At 47.5% G+C, this 19,465-nt stretch overlaps 1 protein-coding gene across 2 annotated transcripts in view; it reads right to left on the reverse strand.

Annotated features, from left to right (window-relative positions):
* The window catches only part of EMP2 (epithelial membrane protein 2), a 35,532-nt gene that overhangs the window by 815 nt on the left and 15,252 nt on the right, over positions 1-19,465 (reverse strand). Inside the window, exons 2-4 of one of the 2 annotated variants that reach the window (XM_057750319.1) lie at positions 7,871-8,002; positions 5,282-5,372; positions 630-776 (exon numbers count right to left, since the gene is read on the reverse strand). In XM_057750319.1, the coding sequence (XP_057606302.1) occupies positions 630-776; positions 5,282-5,372; positions 7,871-7,948 (316 nt within the window). In that variant the 5' untranslated portion in view covers positions 7,949-8,002. Of the gene's footprint in view, positions 1-629; positions 777-5,281; positions 5,373-5,403; positions 5,768-7,870; positions 8,003-19,465 lie in introns of those variants that run through there. The other variant, XM_057750320.1, reaches the window with a different exon arrangement.

Below are 19,465 nucleotides of genomic sequence, written 5' to 3' on the forward strand. Positions count from 1 at the left end.
GAGGGAGGAGAAAGCATTTTTTTGTTGCTGTATTTTCCCTTGCTTACTGCTTTCGAAACTGTTGGGTCAGGATGAATGTCTGGAGCTGCAGCAGCCTTTTGGGGGCCATGAGGAGGTCATCACTGACACTCTGAAGATGACAGCATGGAAGGATAGAAAGAGTGGGGTGTCTTGATGACGCTGCTGAGCTGCCAAACCAACTCTGGTACCTCCACCTTCAAGCTATTTGTTACACTAAAAAAAGTAAAGGTTTTTGTGGCTGAAGTCATTGTTAATTGGATTTTTCTCTTGCAGCCAAAAGCATCCTCACTGAACCACCAACATTCACAGATATTAGTGGTAGGATGAGGTTAGGCATCCAGATATTCCTTGGGGGACCTATGCCTCTCTCCTCTGTACCAAGACAGCAACTCCTCTTACCCTACAGACCCCAGCTCAGGCTTCACGTCTTCAGGACGCCTTTCCTGACCCCCTAACTAAATCTGAACTATGAAGTATAAAACATCCCACCATGGTACAGCTGCCAACCTCTCCTTTCTAAGTCCTCACCTGCCACTCTCCTCCCGGCTTCTACTTATGGTTGGCTGGGAAGGGAGTGTTTATTCCAGGAAGCCCATCGTTTTACTTACATGACATGAGCTGGATGATGGAGGTTAAAATAAATCTCTCTCCCTGCTTGAGGCGGAAGAGCTGGAGCAGAAAGATCAGAAAGGCAATGCAGCAGAGAATGGTGGACAGGATCATGGTGGCCTGGACCGCCTGCACCGTGGAGAATTCTGTGGGGAAAAAGCAAGAGCACATGACTGAGGACCACAGACCTCCCGGGCCCCTGGGGTACACAGTGACAGCTCCAGAGCAGGATGACATCAGGCAAAGGGGCACCAGGCTTTCATCTACACAGAATGAGCCCAAGGGCAGCCAAGGTGTCTTCCTGACACCCCCTCCCTCCAGTGTCCACTTGTGCAATTGCCCAGATGATCCCCAAAGTCCTTATCTGGAAAATGGAGCAAGGACCACCCACTCTGCAGTCTTCCTGGTCTGGGCATTGCCCCCAAGTGCCTGGCTCATGGTCAGGTTTTTCATTTAAAGTACAAACCCTCCAGTTTCAACCTGGCAGATTCTGGATCAAGAAGTTGGAATGGAATGGGCTGCGTTGGGATTGGGGGTCTGAACCATATAAAGACCTCTAAAGGGATTCTTAGAGATACAGGGCTCACGGGGCTGAGGGACCTTCTGAAAGTGTTCTGTGGACACAAAATACCCTCTAAGTATAGGACAGTGAGCCTTGTGATTGCTATTTAGGTAAAGGGAATGTGAGGTTTTTTAAAATTAGCCTTAGTGAGGGGGGCATGAAATTTTGGGGCTCAGCACAGGGAATTCTCAGTGAAGAAAGGAGCTGGTCTTAGGTGGAGGGTGCTGCATGTGGCAAGAACACAGGTGCATGGACCGAAGCCACCTGTGTGCGTCTCAGTTTCCTCACCTGTCAAATGGGGATAGTAACAGCTTCCCACCTCACCCGTCGGGGCATGTGGAATGAACTCAGCTATGTAAGGATTTTAAGCAGTTCTGGCAAAAAGGGAGTCCTGTGTAAGGGCTGGATGTTATTACCAGGATGCAGCTAAGACAGGTCAGGGAACAGTGCCCAAAGCTGCAGAGGAAAACCTAAGGGCAAATCCTCCTTTTTTCCCCAATTTTATCTGAAACTGACTGGACGGAAGCATGATATTTAAGTACTTAATCCAATATTTAGAGCATTGGATCCTGGTCCATGGGGTCTCTCGGAGAGTACCTAGCCCCCTCCCCATTCCCTATGGTGAGACCAGAAGCCAGACCCGCACACACATACACACAGCCTGATTCCATATGAAGCCCAAGAGCAGGAGGGACAAAAGTCGAAAACCCTGCTCCTTGGGGCAGGGGGTGGTGGGAAGCGAGTGGAAAAGGGCCCAGGGGAACTTTCTGGGGTGATGGGAATGTTTTCTTTCTTGCTTTGGATGATAGTTACAAGGGTGTATATATAATTACCAAAACTTTGAACCAGCCCTTAAGAAGTATGCATTTCCTTGTTCATAAATTATAGCTCCGTTAGCAATAAAAATCCTGCAGCCTTCCCTGAGATGAAATAAACCAGAATCTCTGGTGTTGGGATCAGATAAGAAGGGAGGTGGGGCACATAAAGTCCCGCAAGGACTTCCAGTATGGGGTCAAGGTTGTGACCCTCTGGCTTAGAGCAGAGCTTCCCAACTTCGCCTGATTCGGGGAATCACTAGGAGGCTTCTTTTTTTTTTTTTAATTAACATTTATTTTTGGCTATGTTGGGTCTTTACTGCTGTGCGCTGGACTTTCTGCTCTGTGTTGCGGCGAGCGGGGGTTACTCTTCGTTGTGGTGTGCCGGCTTCTCATTTCAGTGGCTTCTCTTGTTGCGGAGTGCAGGCTCTAGGCGCGTAGGCTTCAGTAGTTGCAGCATGTGAGCTCAGAAGTTGTGGCTCATGGGCTCTAGAGCACAGCCTCAGTAGTTGTGGTACACTGGCTTAGTTGCTCCAAGGCATGTGAGATCTTCCCAGACCAGGGCTTGAACCCGTGTACCCTGCACTGGCAGGTGGATTCTTAACCGCTGTGCCACCAGGGAAGTCCCTGGAGGCTTCTTAAAATAGTGATTCCTGGGCCTTTTCTTTGAGATTATCACACAGTCATTCTGGGATGGGCACTAGGAATCTTTATTTTTAGCAAGTAGCCCCCACAATGGGGCAAATACGGAAAACATGGCAGCTGCTGTGGACTGAATGTCTGTATCCCCCCAAAATTTGTATGTTGAAATCTTAATCCCCAGTGGGATCATATTAGGAGGTGGAGGCCTTTGCGAGGTGATTAGGTCATGAGGGTGGAGCCCTCATGCATGGGTTGAGTGCCCTTCTAAGAGACACAAGAGATTGTCTTGCTGTCTGTGCTCTGCCTGGTGAGGACACAATGAGCAGGAGGCCGTGTGCAAACCAGGAATGGAGGCCTCGCCAGACAATGGATCTACTGGCACCTTGTGAGAAGCAAGTCTTCAAGCCACCCAGTCTATGGTACTGTCTTAGCAGCCTGATCAGACTCAGACAATGGCTTTAGAGAAAAAGATGGATTTTTTTTTTTTTTTTAGAGCAGGGTTTCTCAAAGCTGGGGGGTGGGTACCACTGGTAGCCAATAAGATGAATGTAGCTTTGGAACCCAACCAGGGCACCAAACAACCAAACCTCACCTAAAGAGAGGAATGTTCACTTTGCTTGTGTTTGAATTCATCTAAGGACCCAAAGGAGGAGGAGGAGCTCACACCTGGTGCTTTGGCACTTTGATAACACCTGCCAATATCCAGGTATTGGTGGTGGTTTTGGTTTTTAACCAGGAAAGAACCGGAAACCAGTTCAAAGCCTTCAAAAGGCAAGTGCATCTGGTCAGAATTTAATTTAATAACACCATTTGGATTTCAATGCAGTTTTTTTGGTAAGTTTTCTTTCTTTCATGGCAGGTCATACCAGTGTATCACTTACAACAGGCAGACAAAGTTCCCCTTAAAATAAATTTATGTAGGGAAAAAGTGAAACTGTTTTAAACCAGGTGTTGGCATGGTTTTTCTGCAAAGGCCAGATAGTAAATATTTTAGGCTTTGTGGCCATATAGTCCCTTGTTCATTGTCTTGTTTTATTTTTGGAGTTTTTTGTTTATTTTTTTTTTAACAACGCTTTAAAAATATAAAAACCATTCTTAGCTCATTGGTCTGAATCTGCCTGGTAGTTTGCCAACTCGTTATTTTAAAGAAAACTAAGAGAATTCCCTGGCTGTTCAGTGGTTAGGACTCTGCATTTCCACTGCAGGAGGCCCAGGTTCGATCCCTGGTCAGGGAACTAAGATGCTGCAAGCTGAGTGGCACAGCCAAAGAAAAATTAATTTATAAAAATAAAGAAAAATAGAGGATGTGGTATGCAAAGGACAGAAGCTTGGAAACACTGCTTCAGAGCACAGTCAGCGCTCCCAGCTGACCACACACTCTGGCAACGTTAGGGCCCCAACAGGGAAGAATGGCTGTTTCCAGGGTCAAGGGTTAGCACGGCAGAGAAACAAACCCAGAGGGGAGGTGGCATGGATTGCATTAGGTGGTTTAGAATGCAGGCTTCAGAACTGGTCATGTCTAGACTGGAATCCTAACTCCAACATTTACTCCTGGCTTTGTGACCTCAGGTTTCTGCACTGTGCCTCAGTTTCCCCATCCTGAAACAGGGCCAGCGGTCCCTGCCAGACACAGCCACGAGATCACTTATGTAAAGGACTTAGCCCAGTGCCTCACAAAACTTCAGTAAATGATGCCTCCTATTGGTATTTTTGCTTTTATTATGAATGTTGATATTGTTATTGATGGAACGGTGAGACTTTAGGACCAAGCAAGGTCCCTTGCTCCCTAAACAGGATTCCAGGAAAAAACAAACATAAAACAAGCATAGGATGCTCGTTAAATTTGAATATCAGGTAAACAACAAATTTTTTAGTATAAGTATGCCCCATGTAATATTTGGGACATACTTACACTAACTTATCTGTTGTTTATCTGAGATATCAAATTTAATGGGGCATGCAATATTTTATCAGGCACTGGGAGCCAAAGTGCCACGTCCAACACTTCTACAACAGAAAACCAAACCATTCACTCCACAGTGAAGGAGAAGGGTTGGCATGTTTTTAGGTGCGATTTTCTGCATTTGCAAAGCCCTTTTATCTACTGTAGCTCATGCACAGAGGCAGGCACGGCAGGTGCATTGCCATCACCTGCATTTGCAGCTGAGGCTATTGAGTGCCTGAGCGCTCATGTGACCTGCCCAAGGGAAGGTCACGCAGCTCTTAAAGGAGCCAGCTCTCAGGTTTCTGCCCATTAGGCTGCTGAGATGCGGGGAAGTGACACAGATGTCTCTGAGCCTATTTAGAGGAGTGAGGAGAAGATTCTAGGATGATGAGGGATGAAGCGGAGACGTGGTGAGGGAGGGAAGCTCTGCTTGGTCGAGAAAGAGAGAAGAGAAGGGTGGGGCCCAGCATCCCTGGTGTTGGTGCCCTCCAGCCTCTGGCGTCCCCACTGCCCTCCTGTCCTCAGCTCATGCTGACCCCTGCTCAGAGCACCCTGAAGCAGCAGCCAGGCGCCCCCCGCAAGGCTGTGACTGAAGGAGGGGTGAGGAGTCAGGCAACAGGGAAGCCCGAGAGGGTCTCCCAAGGGGTCTTTTCTTACTCAGTGCTTTCCAGTCAGCCTCACACCCACCTTGCACGGAGTCATCGATTTCTGTACAGTTCGTGTTGTTGATGCACACTCTCCACACGTCGGCAAAAAAATCGTTTCCGACCCACCAGGCCTGTAACACAAAATGGAAACAGAGGGACAGGCTGCTCATTTATTATGGAAACACAGGCCCCGAACCGGGGGAGGCACAGGAGTGAATGATATTTCAGGACTGGTGCTTCTCAATCTGCGGTGTGCACGCAGGTCACCTAGGGATCTGGTTAGAATGCAGATTCTGAGTCGAGAGGTCTGGGATGGGGCCTGAGAGTCTGCATTTCTAATAAGCTCCCAGGCGACGCCGACGCTGCCGATGGTCTGCTGAAAGGGAAGGTCCGGGCCCTCCCAGGATGTGGGCGAGGAGGTGCGGCTCAGCCGGTGGTGATCAGAGCAGCCGGTGATGAGTTCCACCAGCCCTGCAGGGGTGATGCCGGAAGGCAGGAGGGAGAGGATGAGGTCTAGGGGGGAAGCCTGTTACAAACAAAATAATCAGACGAGACTCTCCTGCTTTCCATCCAAATGCTTCTGTTCCTCTCTGTGCTCCAGCTGTGCTTTGCCCCCAGATGGCCTTCCTTCTGCTTTCCATCCACCCGAAGGCTGGAATTTCTGCCCACCCCCACCCAATCCATCCAGGCAAGAGACATTCACTGAGCTCCCACTGTGTGCCCAGTGACAGTGCCAAGCACAATTCCTAACTCACTATGAAGACCGCATGACTCACCAACTGGCAAAAATGCCCACCTGTGTCTTCTCAGTAAGGGCCACAGTAACAGAGACACCCACAGGATTAACTGGTGCTGTGGCTGATGGCTTTTCTGCCCCTAATGTTAGTCTATCCCTTTCACTATGTCTGGGACCTTTTCAGGATCCCAAAGGACTACATGCAAGAAATAGAAAAAGAGTCTAAAAGAACATTCAAAATCACTTAGTTCACAGAGAGTGGGCCCTTTGGATAATGGTAGGTTCCCAAGACTTTAACTCACAGCATCAATGTGGTCCCTGCCCTGGCCATTCATGACAGCTCTTCCAGAACCTCCAGGAACCCAAGTCCAATCACTGCACTCATCTCCCTTATAGCGTCTAGAGCCAGGAGCCTCTGCAACGCTTCAATTCCCAACTCTGCCACTTCCTGCCATGTAAATTCCAGCAGCCTCCCTAACTGCCCTGGGGCCCAGTTCTCTCATCATAAATTAGTGCCAGGAGAAGACCTATCTTGTAGACTTGAGGGGAGGATCAAAGGAGATGATGCACACAAAAGGGCGGAGCCTAGGAGCTGCCATAGTAAGTTCTCTCTAAGTGACAGGTGTTGTCCTGATCTGTGTTGCTACTGTTATGCTGACTAATCAACAGGAGTCTGTATGCAGGCAGACTGGATGGTCGCCTGTACAGTGCACTTTTTGGCTTTCTGAGCAGAGTCTCTGACTCTAAAGGTCTCCATAGTCTGAAACTAACAGGATGGACACCAAGCCTTTGGATCAGGGTGTGCGCCATAGGGCACTTCTGGTAAAAAGCTTCATTTCCTGCCAGGGGGGATATTAACCTAGCCAATAGGCTATTTATCAGATGCCATATGGGGGCTTGCCTGGTGGTGCAGTGGTTAAGAATCTGCCTGACAATGCAGGGAACACGGGTTCAAGCCCTGGTCCGGGAAGATCCCACATGCCTTGGAGCAACGAAGCCCATGTGCCACAACTACTGAGCCTGCAGGCCTAGAGCCACTGTGCTCTGCAACGAGAGAAGCCACCGCAATGAGAAGCCTGCACACCACAACAAAGAGTAGCCCCCACACTCTGCACCTAGAGAAAGCCCACGCACAGCAACAAAGACCCAACACAGCCAATAAACAAATTTATTAAAAAATGCCATATGGCTGTGAGCAGGATACTCAAGGAAAGAACTGAATTTTTCATGGGCGCATAGGCAGAGCAGGGAAAGTTCCAAGCATGAGTTCTGCTGGGAAGGGCACGGCCAGCTGGGCTTGCAACAAGGGATCCTGTTGGTAAGAAGATGTCAGAGGCAGGAGGGGCAAAGATCACCTGGGATGGGTCACCTGGGCGATCTAGGGCAATGGTCCTCAACCAAGGGTGATTTTGCCTCTCATGGGACACTTGGCAATGTCTGAAGACACTCTCTGGCGTCACAGCTAGGGATGGGAGTGCTGTTGGCATCACATACGTAGAGACCAAGGATGCTGCTAAACATCCTACGATGTGCTAAACATCCACACTAAAGGATAAAACCGTCCAAAGTGACAGCAGTGCTGAGGCTGAGAAAACGACCTGCGGAGAGCTGAATTTAAGCCACACCCTCAAAGGGCTTCCTACAGTCAAGGCATCATGCCAGGCTCTGTGGGGGACTCAGGGATGAGAGGACCAAGGTGCCTGCCCATCCAGACCTACACATGGTATGCTTCGAACCCCCACACTTAGGCCAAGAGTCTTCAGGCTGAGGAGATGGGTGTGCTTGGTCGGGAGGATAAGCCCCATTATAATCACCTCGGGGGAATTCTCAATCCCGCTTCTGCTGACTCCAGGATCAGGGGTTCTGGGATGGTCGAAAGGAAAGGGAACTCACATTGTCGATGGTGGCGACGAAGAGCAACGCCGCAGACGTGATGTGGAAGATGATGATGAAAGCCAGAAGCACCAACATGTTCACGGGGCACCGTGGGGCGCGGAGGAGCGTTCAAAGCCCAGAGGAGATGCGCTGGAGAGGGTGAGAGACATGTACGTTTGTCAGGGACAGAGCACTAGGAAAATGAAAAATACGCAACTTTTCATCAGGTTTGAGAAAACCTTAGACAGCTCTTCCCATCGGTCCTTTGCCTGGAGACTTCACTGGACGAAATCTGGCATGAGGAGCTGTTCTTTGTTGCATCCAGACACCAAATATTCCATGTGGAGGAGGAAGGGGGAGGACCAGTTATAATCCCTAATTCAGAAGAGCACTGCAAGTCTTTGAAGCAGCGCACTGCAGGCACCAGGGCAGGAAGGAGTAGCTCTGTGTGTGCTAAAATGCTGTTCCAGATCCCCTGGCCCCCAGGCAATGCCGGGGGGATGTCACGGGACCAGAGTAAGGTCACTGTCTGAGTTTTCATTATCACTACTGCCCTGCTGCATAACAAAGCTAAAGTGATCAAATAGGAAACTATTTCCTAATGATCTAACCATTTATAAAATTAATCCCAATGTAAGCTGGTGCAGCCACTATGGAAAAGAGTATGGAGGTTCCTTAAAAAACTAAAAATAGAGTTGCCGTATGATCCAGCAATCCCACTCCCGGGCATACATGACAGAAAATTCCAATTTGAAAAGATACATGCACCCCAGTGTTCATAGCAGCTCTATTCACAATAGCCAAGGCATGGAATCCACCTAAGTGTCCATTAACAGATGAATGGCTGAAGAAGATGTGGTGCATATACACAATGGAATACTACTCGGCCATAAAGAAGAATGAAATCATGCCATTCGCAGCAACATGGATGGACCTAGAGACTGTCATACTAAGTCAGACAAAGACAAATACCATGTGATATCACTTATATGTGGAATCTAAAATATGACACAAATGAATTTATTTATAGAACAGAAAGACTCACAGATGTAGAAAACAAAATTGTGATTACTAAAGGGGAAAGGGGGTGGGGGAGGGATAAATTAGGAGTTTGGGATTAGCAGATATAAACTACTGTATATAAAATAGATATACAACAAGGTTCTATTGTATAGCACAGGAAACTATATTCGATATCTGGTAATAAAGCATAATGGAAAAGAATATGAAAAAGAATATGTATGTATATGTGTGTAGATATAACTGAATCACTTTGCTGTATAACAGAAACTAGCACAACATTGTAAATCAACTATACTTTGATAAAAAAATAAAAAAACTAATCCCCACTCAAATGCCCCTCAATATCTAACCCCATCTGAACAACACCCAACCACAAATGCAAACACAATGTGTGGCCGACAGCCACAGTTTCATTTTCCTCTCTCTGGGAGGCCGCAAAAAGGCCGCATTTTCCAGCTTCCTCCACAATTAGGTCGGAGCCTTGTGACTAATTCTGGCCAATGGGCTGTAAGCAGCACTGGCTGACATCACTTCCGGGCTGAAGTATTTCCAGGCTGAAGAGCAGGTGTGAGTTCTCCCCTTGATGAAGTAGCTGGGATGGTCTAGCCACGGTATGTTGAAGCCTCACACTTTGGACAGATACTGTAACTGGGAAACAAGCCTTTGGATGTTAAACCACTGAGATTCCAGGTAAGCCTTTTATTTTAAACTATGGTTGGACAGTCTGAATAACATAAAACAGAAAGCGATGACAAAGTGAAGTTGGAAATCTTGCAAAAGAACTAGGATTGTATCAAGTTGATGAAAGTGACACTGAAGAACTGGTCAAAAGGTGCTGAAGGGGTTAATATGTGAAGACCTGTCCGGGCTGAACTAGTTAGTGATAAAAGAGAAAAAAGAGAAACTTGAATGATGAAGAAGAAGAAGAAGAAGAAGAAGAAGAAGGGGAAGGGGAAAGGGAAGAAGGAGGAGGAGGAGGGGAGGAGGAGGAAGAGGAGAAGGAAGGAGAGGAAGAGGAAGAAGAATAAGGAGGGGGAGGGGGAGGGGGAGGAGAAGAAGAGAAAGAAAGCATTCAAAAGAATGCTTTGAATATCAAAGGATAAAAAGTGACGCTTGGGATAACTGATGAAGTCTTTGAACACTTTTGCCAAAAGGACCATCATCTTGGTCAACCGACACACAAATGTCAAGTGAAAATGTCACATCAACCAATCCAGTTGGACGAGTGAATGTTACTAACCCCCCAAATCAACACTTGACTCACTCTTCTTTCATTCCGATAATTTGTGACCAGTTACTATTACTAAAATTTTGTATAACATAAAATTAATTTTTAGTTTCACTTTAGAAAAAAACACAGTCCAAATCAGACCTTGTTTTCACTATTTACGATGACATTATAGCACCAGTTTTAAGTGGATTGATTTTATTTTTTAACAGTCTCTCTCTCCCTCCAAATACCCCACTCCCACACAATTTTTTCTGAACCATCTGAGAGTAAGTTGCCTATGCCACAGTCTATGTCTAAATATTTCCGTGAGCATCTCTGAAAAACAAGGACGTCCCTGTACATAACCACGGCATGCAAATCACAAAAATTTCACCTTATGCAATACTTTTATCTCACCTACAGTCCATATTCGAATTTCTCCAATAATCTCAGTAATGACCTTAGCTATGGTTTTGGTCCAGGACAACTCCAAGAGAATGCATTGCATTTTGTTGTCATATCTCTTTATTCTCCACTAACCTAAACTAAAGATATTCTAATCTCATCTAGAATGGTTCCTTAGCCTTTCTTGGTCGTTCCTGGCATTGATACTATGTAAGAGTACTGACCATTTATTTTGTAGAAAGTCCCTCCATTTGTTTAATGCTTCCTCATGCGTAGACTCAGGGGTTTTTTGGCAAGAATACCACATACTCATGTGTCCTTAGTATGCCCCATCCAGAGGCATGGGATGTCAGGTTGTCCTTACTGGGGATGCTAACTTTGATTAAGGGGTTAAAGTTCACTAAATTTCTCCATTGCACATTTTTCCTTTGTAATTAAAAAGTAATCTCTGTGATAAAATGCACATAATTTTAAAAATGTACCATTAATGACATTTAGTACATTCACAATGTTGTACATCCATCACCACTATCTAGTTCCAGAACATTTCCTCACCTTGAAAGGAAACGTTGTACTCATTAAGCAGACACTCCCCATTCCTCCCTCTACTCGGCCCCTGGCAACCACTACTCTGCTTTCCATCTATGGATCTGCTGATTCTGGATATGTCACAGAAATGGAACGACATAAGATTTGTCCTTTTGTGTCTGGCTTCTTCCATTTGGCAGTGTTTTCAAGGTTCATCCATGTTGCAGCACACGTAGGGAGATATTTTGAGATGATGTAAAGATCCAAGCTCTCATCAAAACGTCACCCCAATAGTTTGAGCATCCACTCATATTTCTGAAATAGAATCATTTAAAATATACTTTTTGGACAAATACCATATGATATCACTTGTATGTGGAATCTAAAATATGACACCAATGAACATATCTACAAAAAAGAAACAGACTCAGACATAGAGAACAGACTTGTGGTTGCTGGGGGGAGGGGAGGTGGGGGAGGGAAGGACTGGGCGTTTGGGATTAGTAGATGCAAACTATTATACATAGAATGGACAAAGACAAGGTCCTACTGTATAGCCCAGGGAACTATATTCAATATCCTATGATAAACCATAACGGAAAAGAATATGCAAAAGAATATATACACACACACGTACAAGTGAATCACTTTGCTATACAGCAGAAATTAACACAACATTGTAAATCAACTATACTTCAATAATTTCTAAGAAAAAATAAAATAGCCTTTTTCTGATACCAACTCTCCCACTTAGAGAGCTGCACTGCGTGAAACCCTCTAAACTCTCCACCCTTCCTCTGACCAGGCTCACGCTCACTCGTGGGACGCATTATTCCTTCATGAGACTGACCAAGGCTCGTGAGCTCACACAGGGGCCACTCTTTGAGATCCGGAACTCATGAACCATGAACCGGGAGCCGCGGGGATGCAGAGCTCAGCCTGGGCGGTCCCAGCCGCGATTCTGTGCATCACCACTTGGAAGAACCCCGTGAACCAGCTCAGAGATTCTTCCAATTCTTTTAAAAAGGACAAAGTCCCCTTTGTCTAGGCCTGCGTCATTCTTAGCTGCCGTCCCATGCGGCCTCCAAATAGATGCGTTTCTGACCCTCACACAAAAAGTGCATTACCACACTGAGTGCCACGTTGCTTTAATATCAGCTGGAATGCCAAGATGCCAGCATCACGCGCAGTGCCAATCACTCCAGGGTGATAATAGCTTTACATATGGTCCCGCTCAGATGACACACAAACACAAGGACACATAACTAAAACTTTCTAGAAAAGGAAGGAAAGGCTTTAACTCACTCTTTCCTAAAGTGTGGAATTCAAATGTTATAAGGGATGATTTGGGATGGTGCATTCATAGGGCATCAAATAGCAGTGACCCAGGTAGAGAGAAAGTCCCCCGTTCTAATGCTTCCAAGTCCATCAAGGAAAAAGACCCAGTTTGGTGCTAGCCTGTCTCCAACACTTAGCAATTTTCTTTCAAACAAAAAGAAAAAGCAGAACTTTGGATTGGCCACCGTGCATACCTAGAATTTAACAATGTTGTTTAGATTTTATTATATTTATTTTTAAGGGTCTTTCTTTTTATCAGAAGTAATACCACGTATAATCATCGTAGAAAGTCACTTTTTAAAACAACTTTATTGGAGTTTTAAAAGTGAGTCATTTAAGAAAAACTGTATGTAAATAAAAGGGCAGGTGGTCTTCAATGTCAGCAAAAATCCTGAAGGTGGTTCTCAAATGCCTAGTGTCTGGGAAGCACGGCTTTAACACCTGGGAGTGATTTCAGTTGGAATTCCAGACATTAGAAATAAGCTCCCGCAGAGAAGAGAGTACGTTTTTACAAAAGGTCAAGTAAGGTCTCGAGCCCAGTGTTAGGCAAAAGTCTAGGGGCACACACGGGTGGCTGTGGGTTGGTTTGAAGCAATAGGTATCCAGGAGAATTAGGGAAAAGAGAAACGTCACCTACTTAGTACTCTCCTATGATGGTGTCTAGAATTCAGCCTTGACCTTCAGAGGGTCTTCAAAGGGTATAAAGTACTGGACCAGCTGTTATGTATGGACTGGGTGGGTGGACAAGACTTGATGTCATGTGTTTTTGAGTTAATAACATCCCTTGGTTCCCCCGGAAATATAATTCTGGCCTACACAGACCAGCCTCTGCCATTCCCGCGGCTCTTCCCAGCGGTGCTTTCTCCTGCCCATGTTTTACCCCTGCACTGGGACTCTGTGGACCCTCTCTGGAGATACTGAAGGCCAGACAGCTCCCTGGGCTAGATGTTGGATGAAGGCCAGCCCACCAAACCCAGGGTGGCATCAATTTTATCTTTGCCATTCACAGAAATTTATTTCCCCTTCCAAAAACGTCATACTGAACGCTGACCCCTCTCGCCACCCCCTGTCCTCGTGGGCTTCAGCGCTCTGCCAGCCGGGCCTGGTCTCAGTTCCTTGGAGCAGAGCTCCTGGGGGCACCCTGTCCCTTCCACCCTCAGCTGGCTCTCTCTCGCACTGTCCAGGTCTCAACTCGAGCATCCCCTCCTCAGAGAAGCGGCCCTGATCACCCAATAGCCACGTCCCTCCGGTACTGTGTATCCCGTCAGTATCTATCCCATTCCCCTGGCTTATTTTCTTTGGAGGATTTTCACTGAAAGTGTCTTATTTGTTCACTTGATTATTATCTGTTCCCTGCTGTGCCCAGCGCACAGAAAGCTATTTGCCGTCATTTCCAGATTGGGAAAACCCAAACCCCTGATTGTCCAGAGGCAGGAACTGAAGCCAGAAAGGGCCATGACACACTCAAATCCCAAGGCAACGCAGGAGCAAGAGCAGGACTAGGGGGTCTCCTGGCCCCCGCTCTAATTGCCCTTTTGACCTCAGAGGGAGACCCCTCAGAGGACGCAAAGCAATCTTTCAATAGTCAACAACCATTTCCCAAAAGCCTCTGTCACTTTCAAGCACAACTTTCACCAGCAGTCTGAACGATGTTGTTTTCTTCCTTTGGTGGTTTCTTCAGGGGCTGAGCAGGACATTCTGAGAGGCCACGTGGGTTGGGGCGTTTACCTGTCTGAAGATGGGAGACTGTACTGGATGATCTTTTCAAGTTCCTGTCTAGAAATCAAAGTCTTATGATTTGCAGAACTTCTCTTTTAACTATATGTTTTGGGGACTTCCCTGGTGGCGCAGTGGTTAAGAATCCACCTGCCAATGCGGGGAACATGGGTTCAATCCCTGGTCCAGGAAGATCCCACATGATGCGAAGCAACTAAGCCCGTGCGCCACAACCACTGAGCCTGTGCTCTAGAGCCCACAAGCCACAAATACTGAGCCTGATTGCCACAACTACTGGAGCCCACACACCTAGAGCCTGTGCTCTGCAACAAGAAAAGCCACTGCAATGAGAAGCCCGAGCACCACAGCAAAGAGGAGCCTCCGCTCTCCACAACTAGAGAAAGTCCGTGCACAGCAACAAAGACCCAACACAGCCAATAAAAATAAATATAGATAAATAAATAAAAACATGTTTTGAACTACATAATACATGTGATGATTAAGGGGGAAAAAAGATAATAGAACCAAAGGCATATGATGAAAACCACAGCCTCTGCCCTACCCTAGTCCAGATCCCCGGAAGCAATCACTTTTAACACTTTCAGCTGTTTATTTTCCCCATAGTTCCATATGTCCAAACAATACGCATACATTTCTCTTTCCTGATTCATCTATTATAAACATGACTGACTTCCAGCCTAGGAAAGAGTTTCTCTCACCATCATCACTGTCCATCTTCCTACTCCCACCATCCCAATACAGTCTTATCACTCATCAATAATTCTCATTTATGCTAGGGCCATGTAAATGTTGTACACTGCAGAGCCAAATAGTGTACTGTGATTGCACTTTTTCTTAAAAAAATCTTCTTTTCCCTAGCTTTACTAGTTGTTTTTTCCTTGCTCTCTCTCTAGCTCCATCTATTTTACTTTTTTTTCAGTTCTTTCCAAACTTCTTATCATTCCAAGACTTCTATTACAGAACCCCAGATGCAAAGCAATGCACAGTTTCCGTTACAAGCCTGTGATTAGACTTCTCCTTTGCAGTGTACTGTCTTCGGTCAGTCCCTCTCTCCCAACTCTGTCCTCCTCTGCTCTCCACCGGGTGCAGCCTCAGCAGCTGCTGCTGTCACAGGACAAGCAAGACAAACATTCTTCAGGCAAGACCAGCAAATCTGCTCCTAACTATGACCAGGGCACGGGATGCCAGCATAACCTAAAGATGTATGAGATAAAGCAGATCCCTGGGGAGGGGGAGTGCCCAGACGGGTCACCCCACATGAAATGAGACTCCTCATGATTAAAGGTCGAGTTGCAGTTTACACAGCATATCTTGTGCTGGATCTTCAGGTCAACGCTATGAAGCTGGCAGAGCAAGGTATCATTATCCCCATTTTACAGATGAAAGACTGAGGCTCACAGAAGCGTCACATGATTCGCCAAAGTCAGCAGAGCTGGGACCCTAACCCTGGTTTTCCAACTCCAAATCCAGGACATTCTTCTACTACCCACTTTCCTGCTCCCAAGGTTAGAGCCTAAGAAAATCAGGAGAGAGGACACAGGTAGCATCAAGTCATCTTTGTATCCTCCACCTTTGGCTGGATTTCCCGCAAGCTTTCCACCAGGCAGGGGACATTTGGGAAGGCGGCATCTCTCTGCCCTGGCCATTAGCTAAAGTTGAGACATAACTGGGCTAATTAAGAGAGGACTTCATTAAAATCTAGGCTTTAGTCATCATTTGTACTAAAAACAGAATTTCTTGCATTTTAAATCCCACTAGCTCACCAGCCCAGCTGAAGCGTGTGTGTGTTGTCTTTATTGATCTACTCTGAGGTTAGTTTGGACTTTGGATAGAGTTTTACCTTGATCACGAAAAGGATTTATCCAGACACAGTAGAATGGGCTCAGTTCTGTTTTCTAAACTTATCACAATGTGCCCCCTTTCTACCCAGAAACACAGGTGAATCTCGCAGGGCACAACACCTGGATTCCCCACCTTGATTTAGGTGCATTGTAGGAATCATGGTAATTTCAGACTGAAGCCCTAAATACTCCCCATTCTATAACATACCCATAAAAATAATCACATAAAATACTATGGAACACAGCATATTAGAACTTAAGATTTTATTTTATCTTTTTAAGGAGAAAGAATCAGCAGCTGGAATCGGAGGAGCAAGCCCTATCTGCGCATCCAGAACTGAAGCGAGGAGGGGGGAGGGGGAGGGGGAGGCACTGGGAGGTGTAGGTGGAGCTGTGGAAATTCTGCACACAGAATGGAGTGTATGTGGCTCAGCGAACTTCAAGTTCTAAAAGCTGATGGTTAAAAAAAAGAAGGCTGATGGTTTGGGATAAGGGACGGTACTCCCAGAAATGTCCATCCACTCCCCAGAAGACAAACAGGGTGCACCAAGAACTGGCATCTCCCCACTGCCTCCTAAGTAGCGGTGCTGTCCTGCTAGGCCTTGGTCCAATGTTTGCTTGAAATGTATGTGTGTGTGTGTGTGTGTTTGCACGTCTAGCACCGGGTGTGGAAAGTCCTGCCGGTGACTCACTGGCCCGCCCTCCCCCAGAAGCAACATTTGATCTGTCGTTGATGGTGTGACATCACCAACAGGGTCTTACAGGTGAAAAGAGGGCGATGTGAGAGTCCCCTTCCCCCCTACTCTTCATCAAAACACAAACTCCCACCGCAGGGAGCCCCGGCCCCTGCCTGCTGCTGCAAAAAGCCAGTGCTTTGGCCACGTTCCATCATGTGCAGGGGAGCCAGAGCGTGAGCCAGCGGCTTCCCACGTTCCCAGCCTGGGGCGAGAACACGCTGTGAGGAGGACCACTCGCCCACCTGCTTCTACCCCCACCCTCGGGAGTTCTTCCTACAATTTAAACTGCGGACCGTTCTCAGCTGAGGTGGAGCCTTTTCCCGGAATTGCAAGCAAAAGGACAATCCTGAGGTCTAGAACCTTTCAAAACAGGCCTGAGCTACTTGGTGTTTAAGCGTCCCCCAGCCCAGAAGGGCTCCACCCACAGCTCCCGCTCAGAAGGCCAGGGAGGCTCTGGGCGCTGAGCTCTGGGCAAGGCCAGCTGCTAAGCAGTCGCCCAGGCCACACAGCCAGAGGGACTCCGAGGCCCATTCCGGAGCTGGAGTTTCTACCCCAGGCTGGCTGGAAGCCAGCACCCCCAACCCCCACCCCCCACAGCACTCAGAGGGGACAGTGGCTTTGGCCTGTTTTCAGGAAGGCAGAGGTCAGCTCAGCCTCCTGCCCTGGTATCTGGACACTGGCCAGCCCGGAATGGCCAGGCGTCCAAGATGCCCTGGGGATGGCGGAAGCCCTTCGCTCTGGGCGGCCCAGCTTTGTCTCACTGGGGCTGGAACTTCTGGGCGCAAAGCCAATGCTTGCCTCCGTCCAGAAATGGCAACAGGCAGAGGACACTGGGATTTGGCAGTGCTCCAGGGCAGAAGCTACTGAGGATGATTCTGCCTGAGTCTTTCAATCCATTGGAATAATAATACCCACGGCATCGACAATAATAATAGCCAACATGTATTGCCTAGTATGTGCCAGGCACTGTTCTAAGCTCATTACATGTATTAACTTATGCATTCCTCACAAAAACACTCTGATGTAGGTGCTATAATTAACCTCAAAGAAAATAAGCCTCAGAGAGGTTAAGCAACTTCTCTAAGATCACACAGCTAGTAAAGGCTGGAGCTGGGATCTGAAGTCAGACAATCTGGCATCAGAGAAACCACCATGTTGCCTAACCTAAATATGAATTTCTCTTCCCTTTTAGGATCCTCCTCCAGCCTGATCAGGAGATCAGTCCAAAGTCCTGGGACCACACGTGGCTTTGGATGCTGGCCATCATGACCTGTCATTACGCTAGGACCCATGATGTGGGACATGCTCTGCGAAGCACACCGGGGACACGGGAAGCAGAGCACAAAGTCACCCACGAACCTCCAGGCTGAAAGCACCTCCCTTCGCTGCACGCAGGGCGAATACCTGTCAGTGAGGGGACAGTCGGTCATGAGGATGGGCAAGGACTAGGATCCACTTTGCAGGAGAGGAGTCAAGTTGAGGGCTTTGTCCCCATCATCCAGTTAGCAGGTGGCAGAGCCAGGGCTCAAACCCCAGGCTTTGCATTATTAGCCTGGCACCCCTTTCTTTTCTGGCCGTGCCGCACAGCTTGCAGGATCTTAGTTCCCCGACCAGGGATTGAACCCAGGCCCCTCTCAGTGAAATCACAGAGTCCTAACCCCTGGACCATCAGGGAGTTCCCCCATTGTTTTTGTTTTTGTTTTTTCTAATTTATTTTTACTGAAGTATTTGGTGCCTCCACTGTGGAAAACAGTGTGGAGGTTCCTCAGAAAACTAAAAAGAGAATTACTGTATGATCCAGCAATCCCACTCCTGGGCATATATCAGGACAAAACTCTAACTCCACTCCTGGGCACATATCAGGACATGCACCCCTGTGTTTATAGCAGCACTCTCCACAATAGCCAAGACATGGAAGTAGCCTAAATGTCCATCCCCCATTGTTTTTAAATGGAGCAATTATTCAGGCAACGAGCATTCATTGAGCGCCCACCACGTACCAGGCCTTGGTGACACACGAGTGAGTAAGGCAGGCTCCACGTCCCCTGGGAGCTGCCCCGTACATAAAGAACAAGGGTATATAAATAAATAACATGACGTGATGACATGCGTGCTATGAGAACGCAAAGGAAGATGTGACAAGCCCCATGCTGGGGTGAAGGCAGCATCAGAGGCTTCGCGGAGGAAATGGCATCTGGGCTGGGTCTCAAAGGACAGGCGGTTTGCCAGGCAGAGCCGTGGGGACAGGGTGTTGCATCCCTCGGAACAGGATGCTCCGAGGCACCGAAGCGTTACCAGTGTGAGCAGGGGGTGAGCTGGGCAGGGCTGAGCCTGACCTCTGCGCTGGGTCAGAAGCTTGATGGGGCTTGGAAGTTTGAGTATTATCCTGGGGGCAGTGGGGACACGGGGAAGGCTTTGAAGCAGGAAAGGAATAAGATCTGCCTCTAGAAGAAAAACATCCCATAATCAGGAGGATGGATTAGGAGGCAAATTGGGGGAGGCTGTCGAGAAGCCCTGGTGAGAAAAGAAGAGGGTCCAGATGAACGTAGAGACTGGGAAGTGAGCAGAAGGGAGGGATGGAGACTCTCCAGAAGGAGATTCGACATGACCCGGGGATGGGCGGGGCGTTGGGCAAAGGATTCTGGGGGCTCAGAGTGGACACTGGTTTGACAAGCATGCTTGGCTTGGAGCAGAAGGAGCACATTTGAAGGAGGACAGAAACCGTTCGTTGCTGTTAGAACTGTCTGGTTACTAACGGTGGAAATGCTCTGGGGCAGTTGGAAATATGGGCAGT

The sequence above is a fragment of the Hippopotamus amphibius genome, chromosome 9 (assembly GCF_030028045.1).
Source record: "Hippopotamus amphibius kiboko isolate mHipAmp2 chromosome 9, mHipAmp2.hap2, whole genome shotgun sequence".
NCBI lineage: Eukaryota > Metazoa > Chordata > Mammalia > Artiodactyla > Hippopotamidae > Hippopotamus > Hippopotamus amphibius.